General features: G+C 38.6%; 1 protein-coding gene and 1 pseudogene across 2 annotated transcripts in view; both read right to left on the bottom strand.

Moving 5' to 3' along the window:
- The window catches only part of DNAJC12 (DnaJ heat shock protein family (Hsp40) member C12), a 32,578-nt gene extending 23,950 nt beyond the window's left edge, over window positions 1-8,628 (bottom strand). Inside the window, exon 1 of the mRNA XM_006728883.3 lies at window positions 8,367-8,628. Within this exon, the coding sequence (XP_006728946.1) occupies window positions 8,367-8,444 (78 nt within the window). The 5' untranslated portion in view covers window positions 8,445-8,628. The remainder of the gene's footprint in view (window positions 1-8,366) is intronic.
- LOC115938290 (large ribosomal subunit protein eL33 pseudogene) overlaps window positions 1-19,260 on the bottom strand; it is a 45,314-nt pseudogene extending 26,054 nt beyond the window's left edge. The window contains exon 1 of the transcript XR_014146074.1: window positions 19,250-19,260. The product of XR_014146074.1 is annotated as a large ribosomal subunit protein eL33 pseudogene (transcript). The remainder of the gene's footprint in view (window positions 1-19,249) is intronic.
- Between the last annotated feature and the right edge of the window lie 972 nt (window positions 19,261-20,232).

The following is a 20,232-nucleotide window of genomic DNA, read 5'->3' as shown; positions in this document are numbered from 1 at the left end:
GCTCAGCGGGAAGCCTGCTTCTCCCTCTCCCACTCCCCCTGCTTGTGTTCCCTCTCTCGCTGTGTCTCTGTGTCACATAAATAATTAAAATCTTTTTTTTTTAAAGATTTTATTTTTTTTTATTTATTTGAGAGAGAGAGACAGAGAGAGAGCATGAGAGGGGGGAGGGTCGGGAGGGTCAGAGGGAGAAGCAGACTCCCTGCCGAGCAGGGAGCCCGATGCGGGACTCGATCCCGGGACTCCAGGATCATGACCTGAGCCGAAGGCAGTCGCTTAACCAACTGAGCCACTCAGGCGCCCAATAATTAAAATCTTTAAAAAAAAAAAAAAAAAAAAGAAAGAGCACAAGCAGGGGCAGCTGCAGACAGAGAGAGAAGCAGACTCCCCACCAAGCCGGGAGCCCCAGGCGAGGCTCGATCCCAGGACCCTGGGATCATGACCTGAGCCGAAGGCACACACTTAACCAACTGAACCACCCAGGCGCCCCATAGCTAAGATTTATTGAGACTTACTATATGCCAGGCACTGTTCTAAGCACTGTACATATAACATCTCATTTAATTCCCACAACAACTCTGTGAGATACTGTAATTTTTCCCATTTTACAGATTAGGAAACCAAGAAATAGAAAAGTTAAGTGATTGCCCCAAGACCACATATCTAGTGGCAGAGCCAGTATTTGAATGAAGGTAGTCTGACCCTAAATACATATGGAAACGCACTTACAAATATTTACACATGGGACGCCTACGTGGCTCGGTCAGTTAAGCATCCAACTCTTGATTTCAGCTCAAGTCCTGATCTCAGGGTGCTGGGATTGAGCCCCGCGTCGGGCTCCCTGCTCAGCAGGGAGTCTACTTCTCTCTCCTTCTCCCTCTGCTCCTTGCCCCCACTCATGTGCGGGCTCTCTCTAATTAATAAATAAATCTTTAAAAAATATATTTACATATATGTGCATGTACCTACATAACACATCAATACGGGCGCCTGGGTGGCTCAGTCAGTTAAGCATCTGACTCTTGGTTTCTGCTCAGGTCATGATCTTGGGGTCTTGAGATCAATCAAGCCTCACCTCGGGGTCCATGCTCAGCATGGAGTCTGCTTGAGTTTCTCTCTCTCACTCTCCCTCTGCCCCTCCCCTTTTTCTCTCTCTAAAATAAATAAATAAGATCTTTAAAAAAAAAACCATAAATACAGCATATGTGCACACACCCATATGTCATACTCCAAGATGTTAAGCATTAGGTTAACATTTTTCTCCATTGTGTCTTCATACTCCACATTTCCTTATTGAAAATATATTAGTTTTAGAAATTAAGTTTTAAAACTTAAAAACTTATCTTTTCCATAGCCTATTAGCACAATATTCTGATCTGTTCAGGAAATACTTGAGTGTGCAATAGGCACTAATTTGATTCCCACTTGGATGGATCTTCTCCAAATTTCCCTGGCAACAAAAACACCCTCTGTCTCTCCCTCCATGTGTCTGAATTTTGACCTAGTAAGATCATTTCAAGCCTCATCTCTTCTCTGAAATCTTTTCAGATATTCTTCCTTTAATTCCTGTTGCATTTATAAATAGTACCACATAGCACAGCACTTACTTTTTCTCAAATTGTTTCCTTTGCATTAGCTTTGGCTCCTGAGCTGGATGCCAGGTTTCTTATACACTTGCACTATTTCTCACCTTTTGGTTTGGTTTGGTTTGGTTTTACCCCCGTCACTTCCAGTACTGGCCGGATGCCCAGTGTTGAATAAATACTTGACTATTGACTGACAGATGTTCTTTAAATAACATGATTATAGCATAATAGGAGCCTTCTGGAAACTGTGATTTATTCTTAAAAGAATGAATTGATTCTAGGGGCGCCTGGGTGGCTCAGTCGTTAAGCATCTGCCTTCGGCTCGGTCATGATCCCAGGGTCCTGGGATCGAGCCCCGCATCGGGCTCCCTGCTCTGCGGGAAGCCTGCTTCTCCCTCTCCCACTCCCCCTGCTTGTGTTCCCTCTCTCGCTGTCTCTCTCGCTGTCAAATAAATAAATAAAATCTTAAAAAAAAAAAGAATGAACTGATTCTAGTGATGGAAACTGATATGCTGTAGAAAAGACTCATTTCAATAAGTGAATTAATTAGTATCCAGTGATAACTATTTGAGTTGAGTATCTATGAGGATTCATTGTTTCTATTCTACTTTTATATATGGTTGAAATTTTTCATAATAAAAATGTTTTAAGAGAAAAAATTCCATCACTTCAATTCATTTAGTGTGAAACTGGATTTTCCCCCTAAAACTCCAAATATTAACAATATCCCTGAAATAAATCCCATGGGATGATCCTACATCATTCTAATGGAATGATAATTAAAACATGAGCCAGAGAAACAATTTGAGCCACAAAATATATAATGGCAGTATTGTGTTATAATCCATAAAATGCAATAACTATTAATCCATAGTGACGAAAATAGTTGAATAAATAAATAAATATGGGAGAAAGGATAACTTTTCTTTACGGAAGAATTCTGAGAAATAAATATAAAATGAATGAGGAAAATAGAAAGGCAAACACTATAGTAGTAATTGTTATAAGCAAGATCCACCAAAGGATGCTAAAATCAGTGGGTGAAAGTCTGAGGAGACACACTACAGTCTCCAAGAATCTTCACCAAAAATATTTGTTAATTACAAAAGGGAAACTAGTAACTACAATGCAAAAACCCGGCAGAAGAAACCTGACAGACACCACCTTAACTATGTGTTCAGGTCAATAAGACATATCAGCATCGTGTAGCCCTGAGGTGATACACTGAAAAAGGTACAATATCGCTTCGGCAGTGTTCTTTCCAAAAACACATAACCTCAGTCTAATCAAGAGAAAATCTGAAACAAACCAAAATTGAGGGACATCCTACAAAATAACTGACCATTACTTTTCAAAGTGTCCACATCCTGAAAGACAAGGAAGGTATAAGAAATTGTCACTGTGGAGGAAACTAAGGGAACAAGACAACTAAGTGTAATAAAAAATTCTGGCTTGGATCTTGGAAGAGAAAAAAGACATTAGTAGAAAAACTGATGAAATGACAATGAGACCTATCCTTCAGATCAGAGGTTGACTAGCTCTGGCCCAAAGGCCAAATCCGGCCTGTCACCTATTTTTTTAAATAAAGTTTTATTGGAATATAGTCATCGTCATTCATTTCACATATTATCTATGGCTACTTTCTTAAACTGGCAGAGCTGAGTAGCTGTGACAGAGATCGTAAGTCCTGCAAAATCTAAAATGTTTGCTAGCTCAAAAAAAAAAGGTGGGGGGGGGTTTCAATGGCTCAGTCAGTTGGGTATCATTCTCTTGATCTCTGCTCAAGTCTTGATCTTGGGGTCATGAGTTCAAGCCATGCTGGGCATGGAGCCTACTTTTTAAAAAATAATAAAATAAAATAAATAAAATAAAATAAAAAAGTAAAATGTTTGCTATCTCAGGGACAGCACCAGGGTGAGACAAGCAGGATACCTAGGTTTAAGGAGGTACTCTCTTTCTCTCTCTCTCTCTTAGGTTTCTGCACTTGCACAACCCTGAGAGTTAGTCCCTCCTTAAATTTTGTGTCCTGGGATGCCTGGGTGGCTCAGTCTTTTAAGCGTCTGCCTTCAGCTCAGGTCATGATCCCAGGGTCCTGGGATTGAGTCCCACATCAGGCTTCCTACTCAACAAGGAGCCTGCTTCTCCCTCTCCCTCTGCCTGTCACTCCCCCTGCTTCTGCTCTCTCTCTCTCTGACAAGTAAATAAATAAAATCTTAAAAAAAAAAACTTAAAAAAGAACTTAAAAAAAAATTTGTGTGTGTCCTAAGTGCCCTGCTTACCTCACTCTAGTCCTGACTCTGTCTGGCTGGTCTTTTACAAAAAAAAAAAAAAATTGCTTGCTGGCCCCTGGTTAATACTTTTATACCAATATTAATTTTCTGATAATTATTGTATAATTTTACTGTGCACGATAACTGTAATATGATGCTAACATTAAGGGAAGCTGGATGCAGTGTATATAGGAACTCTGTATTATTTTTACAACTTTTCTGTGAGCTCAAAATTATTCAAATAGGTGGAGCACAGAGGCTTTTTAGAGCAGTGAAAGTACTCTTTATGATAAATGTCATTATACATTTGTCCAAACCTACAGAATGTACAAACCCAAGAGTGAACCATAATAAAAACTATGGACTTTGGGTGATAGTGATGTGTCAATGTAGGTTCATCATTATAACAAGTGAACCATTCTAGTGGAGATATTGATAACAGGGATGCTATGCCTGAGCGGAGGGAAGGAAGTATAGGGGAAAGTTCTATACCTTCTGCTCAATTTTGCTATGAACCTAAAACTGCTCTTATAAAGTCTATTAAAAAATCTTTTCTGGGGGGGCCCCTGGGGGGCTCAGTTAAGTGCCTTTGGCTCAGATAGTGATCTTGAGGTCCTGGGATGGAGCGCATTGTCAGGCTCCCTGCTCACTGGGGAGTCTGCTTCTCCCCCCTCCCTCTACCCTTCCCCCACCCCCCTTGTGTTCTCTCCCTCTCTCTCTCTCAAATAAAGAAATAAAATCTTTAGGGCATGCCTATGTGGCTTGGTCGGTTAAGCGTCTGCCTTCCGCTCAGGTAGTGATCCCAGGGTCCTGGGATCAAGTCCTGCATCGGGCTCCTTGCTCGGCAGGAAGCCTGCTTCTCCCTCTGCCTCTGCCTGCCACTCCCCCTGCTTGTGCTTTCTCTCTCTCTGACAAATAAATAAATAAAATCTTAAAAAAAAAAAAAAAGAAAGAAAGAAAATCTTTAAAAAAGAAAAAATCATTTTGGAGGGCACCCGGTTGGTTCAGTCAGTGGAGCATGGAACTCTTCCACATTGTGTGTAGATATTACTTAAAAATAAAATCTTTTCTAAAAAAGATCATTTTGGGGCGCCTGAGTGGCTCAGATAGTTAAGTGTCTGCCTTCGGTTCAGGTCATGATCCCAGGGTTCTGGGATCAAGCCCCACATGGGGCCCCTGGCTCAGCGGGGAATCCGCTTCTCCCTCTCCCTCTGCTTCTCCCACTGCTCATGCTCTCTCTATATATATATATCTCTGTGTCTCAAATGAATACATAAAAATCTTTTAAAATAAATAAATAAATAAAAATAAATTTAAAATGATCATTTTGGGTCACCTGACTGGCTCAGTTGGTAAAGCATATGACTCTTGATCTTGGGGTTGTAAATTCAAGCCCCAGATTGGGCATAGAACTTACTCAAAAAAAAAAGGAAAAAATTTTTCAAAAATAAAACATTAAAAAAATAATGTCAATTATGGAGTAATCTAAATTTACAAAGTTCCAAGTGTACAGTATTAGTGTGAGGCCAAAACAATGTCCATGCCCACAGCCACACCCACAATGTGCCAGGCACTGTTCTAAGCACTTTATTTATCATGTCTCATTTAATCCCCAAAATAACTCTATGAGGTGGGTACTATCATTACCCCTATTTGCAGATTAGGAAACAAAGGAATAGAAAAGTTAAACCATTTCCTAAGGTCACATAGCTAGTAAATGGCAAGATTTAAACCCAGGTGGTCTGAAGTCAATAAGAAGAGAACTAGAAACAAAAAATAAGTGTCTCCATTTATCAAGTTTATGCTCAATTTTCAAGTCTGTGAAATCTTGAAATCAGGATTGAAATGGTGACTAAATATCAAAAATTCAAGTAAGATATACACCAGAGAGGATGTCTTATATCATGAGTGTGTGGTGTATGCATTAATAAGGACTTTAGAAGATTTCATAACGTGTGTCTTTTGTGTAAAATCTGATTCAAGGCAAAAAAGCTAACTAACTTGGGATCAACCTTCAGTAAATGTTTTTGAAATGAGGGTATGCTGTTTTCTACTCAACAGTGTGGAAACCCTTCCAGGGTTTATATATGTCATTTCATTAATTTTCAACAGAAGCTTTAAATTGTAAGAACTATATACTAAAGCAAAAGAATTATATGTGTGTGTGCATCAACACAGTTGTTATAAATAGAATCAAAATATGAAGTTGCTTTGAAATTATAAATGCTAAATTGCTTTAGAGGGGGCACCTGGGTGGCTCAGTTGTTAAGCGTCTGCCTTCGGTTCAGGTCATGATCCCAGGGTCCTGGGATCGAGCCCCGCATCGGGCTCCCTGCTTGGCGGGAAGCCTGCTTCTCCCTCTCCCTCTCCCCTCTGCTTGTGTTCCCTCTCTCGCTGTGTCTCTCTCTGTCAAATAAATAAATAAAATCTTTAAAAATAAATAAATAAATAAATAAATAAATTGCTTTAGAATATGAACAGCTTTTTAAAACATCAAATCAAGGAATATTTGAAGTAAAAGAAATCCATCCAATACAAATCAAGTAAAGGAAACGTCACACTAAATACTCAAAAAATGGAATTAAAATATTTTTAGGGGCGCCTGGCTGGCTCAGTCGGTAGAGCATGTTCTCTTGATCTTGGGGTTGTGAGTTCAAGCCCCACACTGGGTGTGGAGATTACTTAAAAATAAAAAAATAAAATCTTTTTTAAATGGGAAATATATATATGAAAAGAGGGGAAAGATACATATAAAAAGAATTGACAAAATTGTGACAGGTCATTTCATTTTAAATAAATGATTGTAATCTAAACATGCTATGTCATTGACAGAATCAGTAAAGAAGGAATGGCCAAGACAATGCTTTTAATATATGCCACAATACAGGTAAGTATGACTATAACTGGTAACAAAATTGCTAGCTATAATGAAAGAGACTGTTATAAACATTATAAATAAACAATAGGATCATTTTTTTCAGTCTATTCAAAACTTCTCCTTCTTTGTAGACTGAGGAAACAATAACATAACTATGAAAGACTGACCAAAAGGGTCTAGGGATTTATTTATGGGGATATAATGACCTTTACTTTATAACTTAGAATAACAATATTTTTTTAAATTCAAATTGTGAAGCTTATCAAGTTAAATTATGTTCCTTTGATTTTAAAAAGCTCCTTCAAAAACTAGTTGGCAATAGTATAATTCATAACAGATGGTAAAAATGTCAATAAGCTTTCTCAATTGCTATAAAAGTAAATCACCACTAAAGTAAACAAGAGTAACATATTATCCTAAAGGAGAAATATACAACTAAAGGAGTATTGGAACCAGGTGTGTGCATGTGTGAGTGTGTGCTTAACTACAAGATACTTAAGATAACTCCCTCAGTGTGATGGCAATGGAGATTTTAAACCTTTATGTCCACCGTCACATTCTATTTTCCAAACAAAATTAAGCACATTTTGTTACTTAACTCCAGCCTTATGAAACAAAGATAAATAGAAAAATATTTTGCTTTAAAATATTTTAATATTAATAGGCATATTTTAGTAATAAAATTAAAACATTTTAATAATTATATAAAATATATTTAATAATATAATTGAAATATACTTCCTATTCATCTCAACAGTATTTAAAACATTGAAACTAGGAATAAATGAAATATTTACAATAAGGTAATAATCAATTGTGATACAACAATAAAACAAAATGTGCAACATTAAAATATGTATGAAGAGTGTTTTTAATAGCATGGAGAAATCCTTGAGTGGGTAAAAAGCAGGAATCAACAAGTAAATATATATCTTCCCAAACATGTCTCCAAAAAATATAGGAAAAAGACTGAAGATTAATAAACCAAGCATTAATAGTGTTATCCTTGGAAAGTAGAATTATAAATGAGTTTTCCATAATTTAAAAAACTTTTACAACCTTCATCATTGTGTGGCCCTTTAAAAACATTATTTCATTGTAGATCAAAGTGAACAACCACAGAGTTTTTCACACATTTTGTTTCAGAAGCCACCCTTTTAAGTCATTTCTCTCACATGATTTAAAACGTTAACATAAAAGGATGTTTCTTGGCTTATATGATTCAACTGCTCATATAAAAGTACATATTTTAATAAAACATTTTAAAAACACTAATTACTAGAAAATTACATTTATCTCAATTTTAGTATAAAATACCATAATAAAGATATAGCTTATGTATTCTGTGAAACACGGCCAAGAGCACTACAATAAAATTTCAAATACATATTTTTAGTGTTTGAAATAAGAGTCTATGGCCATGTGCCAGAATATACATACTCAATCACAAACATCTGTAAAATTGCAAAAGGACTCTACCCAAGTAAAGACCCAAGATTTAAATACTTAACTTTCTCTAAGCCAAACGTGCTTTAAAAGAATATAAGATTAGGTTTCTAGGCAATGTGACTAAAAGTTCAAAGTTACCACCTTAAATAAAAACTTGAAAAAGAAGAGCATTATCCACTGTCTTACCGAGGACAGCTCATCACACCCCAGCAGCATGTAGTAATCTTCGGTGTCTTCTGACCTGTAACTAAGTATTGCATCCATTTCAATTACTAAGTCAGCTTCTCTTCCCTCTGAAACAAGAGAGAGAATAAGCTGCAAATTAATCGGAAAAGCCTTTTTAGATCTGGTTTTCAGCAGCACGTTCCAAACGGCAATAACTTGATTTGAAGCTGACCACAGTCAATACGCCAGATGTCATCCTAGACCTTTGTAAACTCTACCTTTCATTGGCTGTTTGCAGAAGAGAAAAGAATAGGCCACGGGCCGAACTGTTGCAATGCTGCCTGGGATCTGTAGTTTGAGTTTATGTAAGTAATGCACTTGAACCATTCGTTTTATGGGTTGACAAAGACTGACCATTTTTACGTACTCCCCAAATTAACCATTTCTCCATTTCCTGTATATTTTTAACTTTTTTCCTTTTTTTTTAAGAGATAGAAGAAAATTTGAAGCAATATAATAAAACTCTTAGAATTTGTTAAATCTGAGTAGTGGGTGTTTTTCTGAGTGTTTAGAAAATTTCATAATTTTTTAAAATAGTTTAAGAGTAGAAGGAAATAGATTAGGAGAGCAAATTTTCAATCATTTGATAATTTATTCATTCAACAAGTATTTATTGAGAACCTGATTTGTGCCCAGTGTGATTCTGGGAAAAGGTGTAAGTCAGTTCTTAAGGATCTTACATTCTGATGGAGGGGGACAGACAGGAAACATGCAAACAAACAAGATCAATTAAAATAGTGATTTATACTATGCAGGAAATAAAACAGGGCAGTGAGAAGGAGAACTGTATGATGACCAGGTTTGGTTCACTGTACCTTTGCTCCTGAGCTGGCTCTCTCCAGACTCTTGTGTCCAGCCCAAGGTAGGTTCAGGGAGTGTGTTTCAGCTCGATGTGGCCCTAGGATATGCAGGTCAGGTCTAGGATTTAGAGAAGAAGGTGACTGGTCATGGATGCAACATTTTAACCACCTTAACCCTTTAAACATTATCACCTTGAAAAAAAGAAACGTTTTCATTGAGCTCACGTATATGCATCTTCTTTAAGGTTTATTCTGGAAAAGAAATAAAGCACTGAAGCACCATTTTGACAAAATCTTCATTGTATATCCTCTCTTACTAAATTTCTATATGGAATTTTATTTATTTATTTTTAAAGATTTTATTTATTTATTTGACAGAGAGAGACACAGCGAGAGCAGGAACACAAGTAAGGGGAGTGGGAGAGGGAGAAGCAGGCTTCCCGCCAAGCAGGGAGCCCAATGTGGGACTCGATCCCGGGACAATGGGATCATGACCTGAGCCGAAGGCAGTCGCTTAACGACTGAGCCACCCAGGTGCCCCTCTGTAGGGAATTTTAAAATAAAATATAGCTATTTTTGTTTTGAGAAATCTACATCCCTTGGGGTATTTGGGGTCTACTTGGGTATCACAAAATACTGACCAGAAGAACCGACAAATGGCTTTAAAATGATGTGAAGTTGCTGCTATGGAAAATAGGATGGCAAGGCCTCAAAAAATTAAACATAGAATTACCATACGATCCAGCAATTCCACTTCTAGGTATATACCCAAAAGAACTGAAAGCAAGGACTTGAACAGGTATTTGTACACCCATGTTCATAGCATCATTATTCACAATAACCAAAAGGTAGAAGCAGCCCAAGTGTCTGACACAGGAAAAAATAAAATGCAGTATAGCGGCATCTGGGTGGCTCAGTCCATTAAGCTTCGGCTCAGGTCATGATCCTGGGGTCCTGGGATGGAGCCCCGCTTTGGGCTCCCTGTTCATCGGGGAGTCTGCTTCTTCCTCCCCCTCCCTCTGCTTGTGCGCACGCGCGCTCTCTCTCTCTCTCTCTGTCAAATAAATAAATAAAATCCTTTAAATAATAAAATGATGTGGAAACATACCTAATGCCTGGGAAATGTTCACACTCCATTTTTTGGTGAAGAAAAGGTTACAAGCCTGTATGTACTATGTCAAAATTCACTAAGCACGAAGACTGTAAATGTCACTGGGTCGAAATATAAATATAAAATTTAAAATATGTATGGTACAATGTCAGTTTTATAAATATATATGTTATGTATATTTATAAAATATGAAAAAGCTTATATACCAAAACAGACCAGTTATCACTAGATAATGGGGTCACAGATGGTTTACATTTTATTCTTTTTACTCATATACATTTGTTAAGGTGAACATATATTATTCTTTTTTTTAGATTTTATTTATTTATTCATCAGAGAGAGAGAGGGAGAGGCAGAGGGAGAAGCAGGCTCCCAAGGAGCAGGGAGCCCGATGAGGGACTCGATCCCAGGACCCTGGGATCATGACCTGAGCCGAAGGCAGACGCTTAACCATCTGAGCCACCCAGGCGCCCAACATATATTATTCTTGTAATAAAAAAGGAGCAATAAAAAACAAGTCAGTAAAAACTGCAAAATGCCAAACAGCACACAGCTATTTACTGCCTTATTAGAGATGACAATTCAGAGGGTTTGTTCTTCATCTGGTTTGGTTTGGTTTCTTGCACACCCTACTGTGGCTGTGTAATTAACCAGTTTACTCATCCTGGGAAGCTAACATTGTGCTGTACAGTTGACAAAGAAGAATAAAATGAATACTGCCATCACAAGGTGTCCCTTCTCACAGGTGTCTCAGCTACTATCTCTTCCGATTGGTAAGTCCAACTGTTATATCTTCGGAAAGACTCCTTGCTTACGGGAATCATAATGCAAGGTAAACAACGCCGAACCCTGCTCCTTATTCCTAAATGATGTTTATACCTCTGAACTTCTTCTAAGGGTAAAGTATTGTATTGCTATATCCAAACTAAAGTTGTGATCAAAAATACCAAAATGGCAAGAATATACCATATACCATAGGTCTGAATAAAAGCCAACTCTAAATTTCACCAAAAGACAATCAAAAAAAACAAAATGTTTGGGTCCATATATGTATATATTAATAATCAAATGCCTACATACTTTAATTGTTTAGTTATATACAAAATGATCAAATGACTTCACAATATTTAACTTTTAAGATTTACAGGACACCTGGATGGCTCAGTCGGTTAAGCATCTGCCTTCAGCTCAGGTCATGATCCCAGGGTCCTGGGGTCGAGTTCCGCATCGGGCTCCCCACTCCGCAGGGAGCCTGCTTCTCCCTCTGCCTCTCTCTCTCTATCTCTCATGAATAAATAAATAAAATCTTCAAAAAAAAAAAAACTTTTAAGATTTACTTTAACCTACATGTTTCGAATCATATATTATGAAAAATGTATTGTAAGTTTATAAGTACAAGGCATCTACCTTTTATTCTAAAGCATGATTTGGGGGAAAACTTTGCCTTATATCTAAACATACATAATACTTTTTTCAATTTGGGAATTCTACTTCAATAATTCTCACTTTTAAAATCATTTTCATAATTTTTTTCTTTTTTAAGTTGTATATTATTTAGAAAAGTTTTCATTACTTATTTTAATAAATAGAAGCAGCCCTTATGGGGCATTGTTCAGAAAAAGCAATAATACAAGATAAGCAGATGTTTTGAGAAAAGTTGGAGTGCCACTTACTTATTTCTATTCTTTCCCCAAAATAAACCTCCAATCCTGCCATAGTATCTCATAATAGGGTATGTTTTTAATGTTCATTGGGGCTTTTTCCCCAATAAAGGTAACAAAAATCATGTTGGGACCTCTGGGTAGTATTTGGAGAAATGATAAATGATAAAGCTAGAACCATTCCTCCTTATGCCAAAATAAATTGCATATAATCAAATAACCCAGAAGCCATAGAAAAAATTAATAAAAATGAACATATAATTTTCTTCTTAAGTAGGCTCCATACCCAGCATGAAGCCCAACGTGGGGCTTGAGCTCAGACCATGAAATCAAGACCCAAGCTGAGGGCGCCTGGGTGGCTCAGTTGGTTAAGCAACTTCCTTCGGCTCGGGTCATGATCCCAGGGTCCTGGAATCGAGTCCCACCTCAGGCTCCTCCTGCTCTGCGGGGAGCCTGCTTCTCCCTCTCCCTCTGCCTGCCACTCTCCCTGCTTGTGCTCTCTCTCTCTGTCAGGTAAATAAATAAAATCTTAAAAAAAAAAAAAAGGACCCAAGCTGAGATCAAGAGTCGGTGGCCTTAACCGACTGAGCCACCCAGGCCCCCCAATGTGAGTATATCAATATAAAGTGCATTTGTGTGGCAAAAAAAAAAAAAAATACAAAGGCAAAATCAGAAGGTTAATAATGTGGGGCACCTAGGTGGCTCAGATGGTTAAGTGTCTGCCTTCGGCTCAGGTCATGATCCCAGGGTCCTGGGATCAAGCCCCACATCGGGCTCCTGGCTCAGCGGGGAATCCGCTTCTCCCTCTCCCTCTGCTTCTCCCACTGCTCATGCTCTCTCTCTATATATATATCTCTGTGTCTCAAATGAATAAATAAAATCTTTAAAAAAAAAAAGAAGAAGGTTAATGATGTACTAGGAGAAAAATTTCACAATTCTGGTAATAGACAAAAGACTAACTTCCTTAATTTTCAAGAAGCGCAGACAAATCAGTAAGAAAAAAATTAACAACCCTGTAGAAAATTGAGCAGAGAATATGTTTGTTTGTACAGAATATCTGTATTTCAGAAATACAGATGGCCAATACACACAGGAGTGCAACCTCATTTATGACTATGAAACTGCTAATCAAAAGAAAACAAATTGTTCACCTTTCAGAGAAGTGGAATCTCTGAAGTTTGATAATACCCAACACTAGAGCAGAAGTGAGGAAGTAAATACCTTTATACATTATTGGATAAGAGTGTAAATTGGCACAATTTGTCAATTTGGTAGTATTTATTAACTTCTAAAGCTGCATCTCCTTAACCAGGCAATTTTGTCTCTATGAATTTACCCTGTGGATTTGCACCAAAATATGTTCAAGGCGATCATTGCAACATTCTTTGCAACAGAAAAAAAATTAGAACCAACCGAAATGTCCCTCAATGGAACAGAGAAGATGGCAGTAGATGAATAAATTATGATATTTGTGGAATAAACTACAATACAGCCATTAAAAAGAGAGTAAGATAGCTCTTTCTGTGCAAGTATGGAAAGATCTCCAAGATGGATTATCAAATGAAAAAGGAAGTTTGAGAAGAGTATTATAGCACTATCACTTTTGTATACTTTTTAATAATATGTACATTTGCACCTATAATTTTTTCTTTAAAAGGCTGGGGTTTTTCTTCTTACGGAGGGAGCTGGGCAGGTACAGAAGAAAGGCTTTTAGTTTCAGTCTATACCTTTCTGAACTGTTGGTACCAAGTCAACGTAGTCATACCACCACTTCTGTTTTCTTGTTATGCTTTTTAATATTCTAAAAGAGCAACTACCATTCATTTTATTTACATACGGTCATTGAAAAAAAAACGTTAAAAAATACATACTGCAAAATATATAGTAGGAATCATGTAGAACTTTTTAACAGAGTTAAAGCTCTTTACACCTCAAGACTCGCTGACTCAGATGCTCAAACCCAGAACAAACCAGATCAGAAAAAACACCTAATCTCCCCTGGCCCGGGAAGCGTCGCGCACCCCAGGACTACAACTCCCAGGAAGCATCGCGGGATTAGCGTGAACGGGGCTTCGCGGGAAGTCCCAGTTACGTCCCGCCTCCAGGAACCATCCCTCCGGAAGTGTTTTTGTTTTTTGTTTTGTTGGTTTTTACCCACCCACACCCAATCAAATGCGGTAGTCTTTAAGTGGGAAGGGAAAAACAGCTAAAGGTTGGTGGAAACAAAAAGTAGAAAAACTAAAAGGACACTACAAGTCTCAGAAGCGCCGAGCGAGGAAAGGAATTAGGGAGCCTATAGGTGGGCTCCGCGCAGCACCCCGAGTCGTTCTCAGACTGGCCGCTCTCCTGCCCCTCTTTTCCTTCCAGTCTCGCGCCAAATTCCTGTCGTGCTAAACAAAACCGGCACTTTTCCCTTGCGGTTTTTCGCAACCCGAGCTCTGAAGGCGCTAAATCCAAGTTCCAGAAACTGCCTTCAACCGTTCGTCCTGATTTCCCACAACGCAGGCCCCCGCTCCTGCTCAGGCTGGGATCCTGGACACCGCTTGTAAGCTGTGATTAAAAAAAAAAAAAAAAAGTTGCAAGCTCCTAGCTCCCAAAGCCTGCTTCTCAAACGCTACTGCGCTGTTCCAGCGTGAGATCCAGTGGAAAGAAAACGGAGCCTGCCAGGACCTTAGCCTCCATGCGTGTCAGTGTCACCAATTTGTAAAACAAACTAATAAAATCCCTCCCTGGCCTTGAGCAAAACAGCATTTTGAGACCAGCACAGGGTGTTAAAAAGGAGTCTTTCTGTTTAGTCAGACATAGAGTAGAATTTGTGAAAGATTCTTTAAAGGCTGTTGATACCTTAGCACCGTTACTCTCAAGGATTTGTCAAAAAGAGTGACTAAAAATTCCTATCTCAAGGATAAAAATAAAAAATAACTAAACTATGGTAATAATGCCTCTGGAAAGATACAGAAAAAAATCCATGAGTACTTGCCTTCAGAGAGGGGGACTAGATGGCCCAAGTATAGGAATGGTAGGTAAACTTTACTGTATACTTTCACACCTTCGGAATTTTTACTAAGTGTATGTATATTTTCAATTTTAAAAAATTACTCATTTTAATAATCATAAAAAAGGTGGTTAATATGCCATTTGTTAGTAAACAAAGAAGTCACTGGTTTGTGTCTATTACTATAACAGATTTGTTTTTTTTAAAGATTTTATTAATTTATTTAATTGACAAGAGAGACAGCAAGAGAGGGAACACAAGCAGGGGGGAGTAGGAGAGGGAGAAGCAGGCTTCCCAGGGAGCAGGGAGCCTGATGCAGGGCTCCATCCCAGGACCCTGGGATCATGTCCTTAGCTGAAGGCAGTCGCTTAACCAACTGAGCCACCCAGGCACCCCTATAACAGATTTATTTTAAACAGTGAAATTCCTTAAATAGTCACTTGATAATGTTTGGGAAGGAAGCACTTAAATACGTCCCTGACAGGGGGTGCCTGGCTGGCTCAGTCAGTGGAGCATGCAACTCTTGATCTCGGGGTTGTGAATTTGAGCCCTGCGTTGGGTGTAGAGATTATTTAAAAATAAAAAATCTTTTGGGGCGCCTGGGTGGGTCAGTCAGTTAAGGGTCTGCCTTCCGCTCAGGTCCTGATCCCAGGGTCCTGGGATCGAGCACTGCATCGGGCTCCCTGCTTCTCCCTCTCCCTCTGCCTGCTGCTCCCCCTGCTTGTGCTCTCTGTCAAATAAATAAATAAAATCTTTAAAAATTAAAAAAAAATTTTTTTAATTAAATAAATAAGTCCCTGACATTTCAGCCTTTTTCCCCCTTCTCAAATAGAATTACAGTGGAGTATATTAGTAATACAGTAATCAAATCAGGTATGATGGTAATTTTAGGAAAATAGTGACTTAAGGGCATGAAACTGGACCAAATCATTCATGAGATAACTCCTGGCAGTAAGATCTGTGATTCTCTGGTCCTATGAGTTCTGATTCCCAGAACCTAGACAAGTGATCCGCTAGTGTGGCTACATATTAAAATCACTTGGTGAACACACACACACACACACACACATATGTATATATGTATACCTACACACATACCAATGCCAGGACCATCCTGCAGACTAATTAAAAAGTAGTCTCTGTGGGTGTGGCAGGAGTATTTTGTAAAGTTTCTCCCAGTGATTCTAACGTGCATCAAGGTATAACCAAGACTGAGAATATTAATCTGAGGATTATTACTCAGGCAAATTAGTGGAATAAAAACAAGAAACTTACTATTTTTTAAATTTATTTTTTTAAGTTATCTCTACACCCAAAGTGGGGTTGAACTCACAGTCCCAAGTTCAAGAGTTGCATGTTCTACTGACTGAGCCAGCCCAGCATCCCCAAAACAAGAAATTTTATTTATTTATTTATTTATTTATTTATTTTGAGATTGTATTTATTTGAGAGAGAGAAAGTGAGAGAGGGCACGAGCAGGGAGGAGGGGTAAAGGGAGAGGGAGTAGCCGATTCCACGCTGAGCAGGGAGCCTGATGTGGGACTTAATCCCAGATCCTGGGATCATGACCTGAGCCAAAGGCAGACACTTAACCGACTGAGCCACTCAGACGTCCCCCAAAAGCAAGAAATTTTGATGAATATTTTCTATGTCGTAGGCCCCATCCTCTTTAGTAAATTCAGAGAATCCATCTGATTTTGTGGTAAATTCACAGATACTGTATGATTCTGTGAAAGCCCAAGCTGCCAAATGAATGCCTGCCAAAAGGAATTGAAATCTAAATATAGAGTAACACTCATAAGCAGCTTCGTGGCTCAGCACAAATTCTTTGAATACATGGTATGTACCCAGCACTGTGAAAGATCTAAAAGGAATTTGTTTTAAGTGGTTCCTCACAAGGAACTTGCATTACAATTAAAGAGACAAGATTGAACTTGTGACCCACAGATCAAATCAGGCCTACCAAACCGTGTTCCTAGTTGTGAATTAGTTGCCAACATTTTAAAATTGGGAAAATTTACATAAAACGCCAGGCTTCTACTTCCTTTTGAAGCACTGGAAGATCTGACAGTTTGGGGTTCACTTGCCACTCCAAGTGGCAACATTTGCCTGGAGCTAAAGTGGGACTACCCCCTTGTAGAAGGAGCCTGTATTGTTGTGTCAGCCTCCTGATTCCCTGTTGTTCTCTGACACTGAGGCCAAGTGTCAGTTGCCAGGCATTATCACTTACAGTTTTATCATACAGCTAAGAGAAAAGTGAAATATTTCTTGATCCCTATTTTTTTTTTTTAAAGATTTTATTTATTTATTTGAGACAGAGAGAATGAGAGAGACAGAGAGCACGTGAGAGGGGGGAGGGTCAGAGGGAGAAGCAGGCTCCCTGCTAAGCAGGGAGCCTGATGTGGGACTCGATGCCGGGACTCCAGGATCATGACCTGAGCCGAAGGCAGTCGCTTAACCAACTGAGCCACCAGGCGCCCTTTTTATCCAATGTAGAACAACAAAAGACAGAGCAAGAAGGCCCTACGTTTCAAGAAAAACAAGAGGACATATTCCTTTGAGAAAATACAGAGTGTAATACCAAGTTCTCTGCACTCACATCCTAGTCCCTATACACATCTGAGTTTATGATCCATGATCTACACTGATTAAAATATATATGCAATATCTATCTAGATAAGAAGCCATATATTCAAGTATAGGTAACTGGTTCGATGCATGTGGTCTAGTCAGACAGGGATTCAATTCCAAGCTGCCATTTACCAACCATGATCCTATTGTAGGGCCCTGTGCCTTAGGTTGCCCTTCTCCATCTGTATAAGGGTAGTGATAATAGCAAGTACGTCACAGGGTTGATTTGAGGACTGAACAAGGTAACATGAATTAACATGGTATCTGGTACCCCGTGACAGCTCCCTAAATGTCAGCTATTTTTATCCTGGTCAGGACGTACTTAGGGACGGGTTAAGAAATGGACAAAGTGAGCTGTTGGGGAAGCTGTGCAGAGGGGTGAGCTGCCTAAGATAGGAGAGAATCATAACTTATCCAGGTGGAGAGAAGACAAGGCAGTATAGGCCTGAGCGAAGGCTCAGAAGAGATGGTGACCAGGGCCTGGATAGTTGCAAGACAACTGACCTGCAGCATTTTCTTCATGTTTTAAGATCTGAAGATTTTGGGGTGCCTGGGTGGCTCAGTCGTTAAGTGTCTGCCTTAGGCTCAGGTCATGATCCCAGGGTCCTGGGATCGAGCCCCGCATTGGACTCCCTGCTTCTCCTTCTCCCACTTCCCCTGCTTGCGTTCCCTCTCTCACTGTGTCTCTCTGTCAAATAAATAAATAAAATCTTAAAAAAAAAAAAAAATATGAAGATTTTGCTGGCCTTTGCTTCATGATGTACAGTAGGTGATTGTAACAATCACTGTAGCGATTTGGGGGTTTTCTCCACCCACCATTCGGCAAGGATTACACAATTTCAAGAATTTAACCTTCTGAGTGTGTCAGAGTTTCATTGAAGGTTTTTTGGCTCTCACCATAGGTTGCTTGTGCTTGGACATAGCCACCAGAAGTACCCCAGGATGGCCACTAGAGGGACCAGAACCAAAGGAATCGTCGAGCTTCTAGGGATAGTATTCATTTTACTAGATTTCTACTCAATATTCTGCATTAAAAAAAAACTTTTTTTGAAGCATATTTCTTATTTTATGCATTTTTATTTATTTTTTTTAAGATTTTTTATTTATTTTTTAACAGAGAGAGAGACCGCGAGAGAGGGAACACAAGTGGGGAGAGTGGGAGAGGGAGAAGCAGGCTTCCCACCGAGCAGGGAGCCCGATGCGGGACTCGATCCCAGGACTCTGGGATCATGACCTGAGCCGAAGGCAGACGCTTAACGACTGAGCCACCCAGGCGCCCTTATTTTATGCATTTTTAAATACTTTAAGAAATCCCCACTTCTCTTAAAGATAGAAAATTTAAAGAGTCCCCAATACCCAACCACGAAACAGCCACTTAATAATGTTAAGATTGTGTGTCCTTCAAATATTTGCAATTTCTATATAAACATATGTATTATTTTTTAATTTAAATCCATTATTTGTTCCCTGACTACCACTCCGACTTCATCTCCTACCACTTTCCCCTGTTATGCAGGAACTTTAAGTTCCAGATCTTCAAACTTGCCGACTTGTTCCAGCCTCAGGACTTTTGCACTCGGTACATTATTTTCCTAAACCACTTTTTTCCCACATCCTCCTCATTCAGATGTCAGCTCATTTGTCACTTCCTCAGGCTTTTTGTGACATCCATCAAATAACTATTTCCCAACCGAAGTATCTGTTACCTTTGTTTATTTATGTGCTTGCATACCTACTCACTCCTAAAATGTAATCTTTATGATAGCCAGAGCCTTGGCTGCCTCGTTTAGTTCTATAACCCTAGATTCTAGAACATATATTATGGACTTAAAACTATTTGTTAGATGACTAAATGTAAAAGTGTTTTATATACTATTCTGCAACTTGCTTTTTCACTTTAGTGTATCTTGTATAAGTTGTATTTTACTTTTTGTAGATAAGCTTTATTTTATTCCAGTTATATTATTAATTTTAATTTAATTTTTTAGGTTATTCACATGGCTCAAAAATAAAACAATATAAAAAGGTATTCAGTGAAAAGTCTCACATCCACTGCTATCTACCATCTACCTAGTTCCCACTTAATCAGATAATCATTTATATTCATTTACTGTGTATTCTTCTTTATGCAAATACATATATATATTCTTATTCTTATTTTCTTCCCTTTTCACACAAAATAGTATATGCTATGCCTTCATTCATTTAATCAAGCACAAACCTATAATTTATATAGATTTATAATTTATTTTACTTAATACTCTATTAATGGATTTTCAATTGTTAATAATATTTTTCAATTGTAATCAGTGTTGTAATAATTATTTTAATGCTCAATAAATGTACAGTAGAATAAATTCCTGGAAGTGGGATGACTAAATCCAAAGGTGTATGTATATTGAATCATGAATGATCTTACCAAACCTCCCTCCAGGAAGAGTGCCTCAATTTATACTCCCACCAACAGTGTATAGGAGCACTAACTTCCCCACACTCTTGCCCATGATACATATTGACTTAAAAATGTTTGCCAAGGGGCGCCTGGGTGGCTCAGTCGTTAAGCGTCTGCCTTCGGCTCAGGTCATGATCCCAGGGTCCTGGGATCGAGCCCCACATCGGGCTCCCTGCT

Source organism: Leptonychotes weddellii, chromosome 6, assembly GCF_054177405.1.
Source record: "Leptonychotes weddellii isolate Sample4059 chromosome 6, ASM5417740v2, whole genome shotgun sequence".
NCBI lineage: Eukaryota > Metazoa > Chordata > Mammalia > Carnivora > Phocidae > Leptonychotes > Leptonychotes weddellii.
The sequence above is the reverse complement of the archived record's forward strand: the minus strand, read 5'-3'. Positions and strand labels throughout refer to the sequence as shown.